Genomic DNA, 389 nt, shown 5'->3' with positions numbered 1-389 from the left:
CCTGGGACCCCCAAAGCTTGCCCTCTCCCCAGCCGGGACCTCCAAGTTTCTTTTCCTCCCTTGTCCTCCCCCCAGACCCCCCCAGGACCCACCACTCAGTCTTGGCAGTGCAGATGAAGAACTGGGAGCCATTTGTGTTGGGACCAGCGTTGGCCATGGAGAGGATTCCAGGCCCTGTGTGCTTCAGGATGAAGTTCTCATCGGGGAACTTCTCCCCATAGATGGATTTGCCTCCAGTGCCGTTGTGGCGCGTGAAGTCACCACCCTGAGGAGGGATGGAGGTCAGGGGGACACTCTGAGCCAGGGCACCCCAAACCTACCCCCAAACCCCAGGGGACAGACATATCTGCTGCCCAACCCACCTGGCACATGAAGCCAGGGATGATCCT

At 59.9% G+C, this 389-nt stretch overlaps 1 protein-coding gene across 1 annotated transcript in view; it reads right to left on the bottom strand.

Moving 5' to 3' along the window:
• The window catches only part of LOC103799090 (peptidyl-prolyl cis-trans isomerase A), a 1,674-nt gene extending 1,291 nt beyond the window's left edge, over window positions 1-383 (bottom strand). Inside the window, exons 1-2 of the mRNA XM_009071387.1 lie at window positions 363-383; window positions 93-265 (exon numbers count right to left, since the gene is read on the bottom strand). Of these exons, the coding sequence (XP_009069635.1) occupies window positions 93-265; window positions 363-371 (182 nt within the window). The 5' untranslated portion in view covers window positions 372-383. The remainder of the gene's footprint in view (window positions 1-92; window positions 266-362) is intronic.
• Between the last annotated feature and the right edge of the window lie 6 nt (window positions 384-389).

This window comes from Acanthisitta chloris, unplaced genomic scaffold, assembly GCF_000695815.1.
Source record: "Acanthisitta chloris isolate BGI_N310 unplaced genomic scaffold, ASM69581v1 scaffold20233, whole genome shotgun sequence".
In the NCBI taxonomy this organism is placed as follows: domain Eukaryota; kingdom Metazoa; phylum Chordata; class Aves; order Passeriformes; family Acanthisittidae; genus Acanthisitta; species Acanthisitta chloris.
The sequence above is the reverse complement of the archived record's forward strand: the minus strand, read 5'-3'. Positions and strand labels throughout refer to the sequence as shown.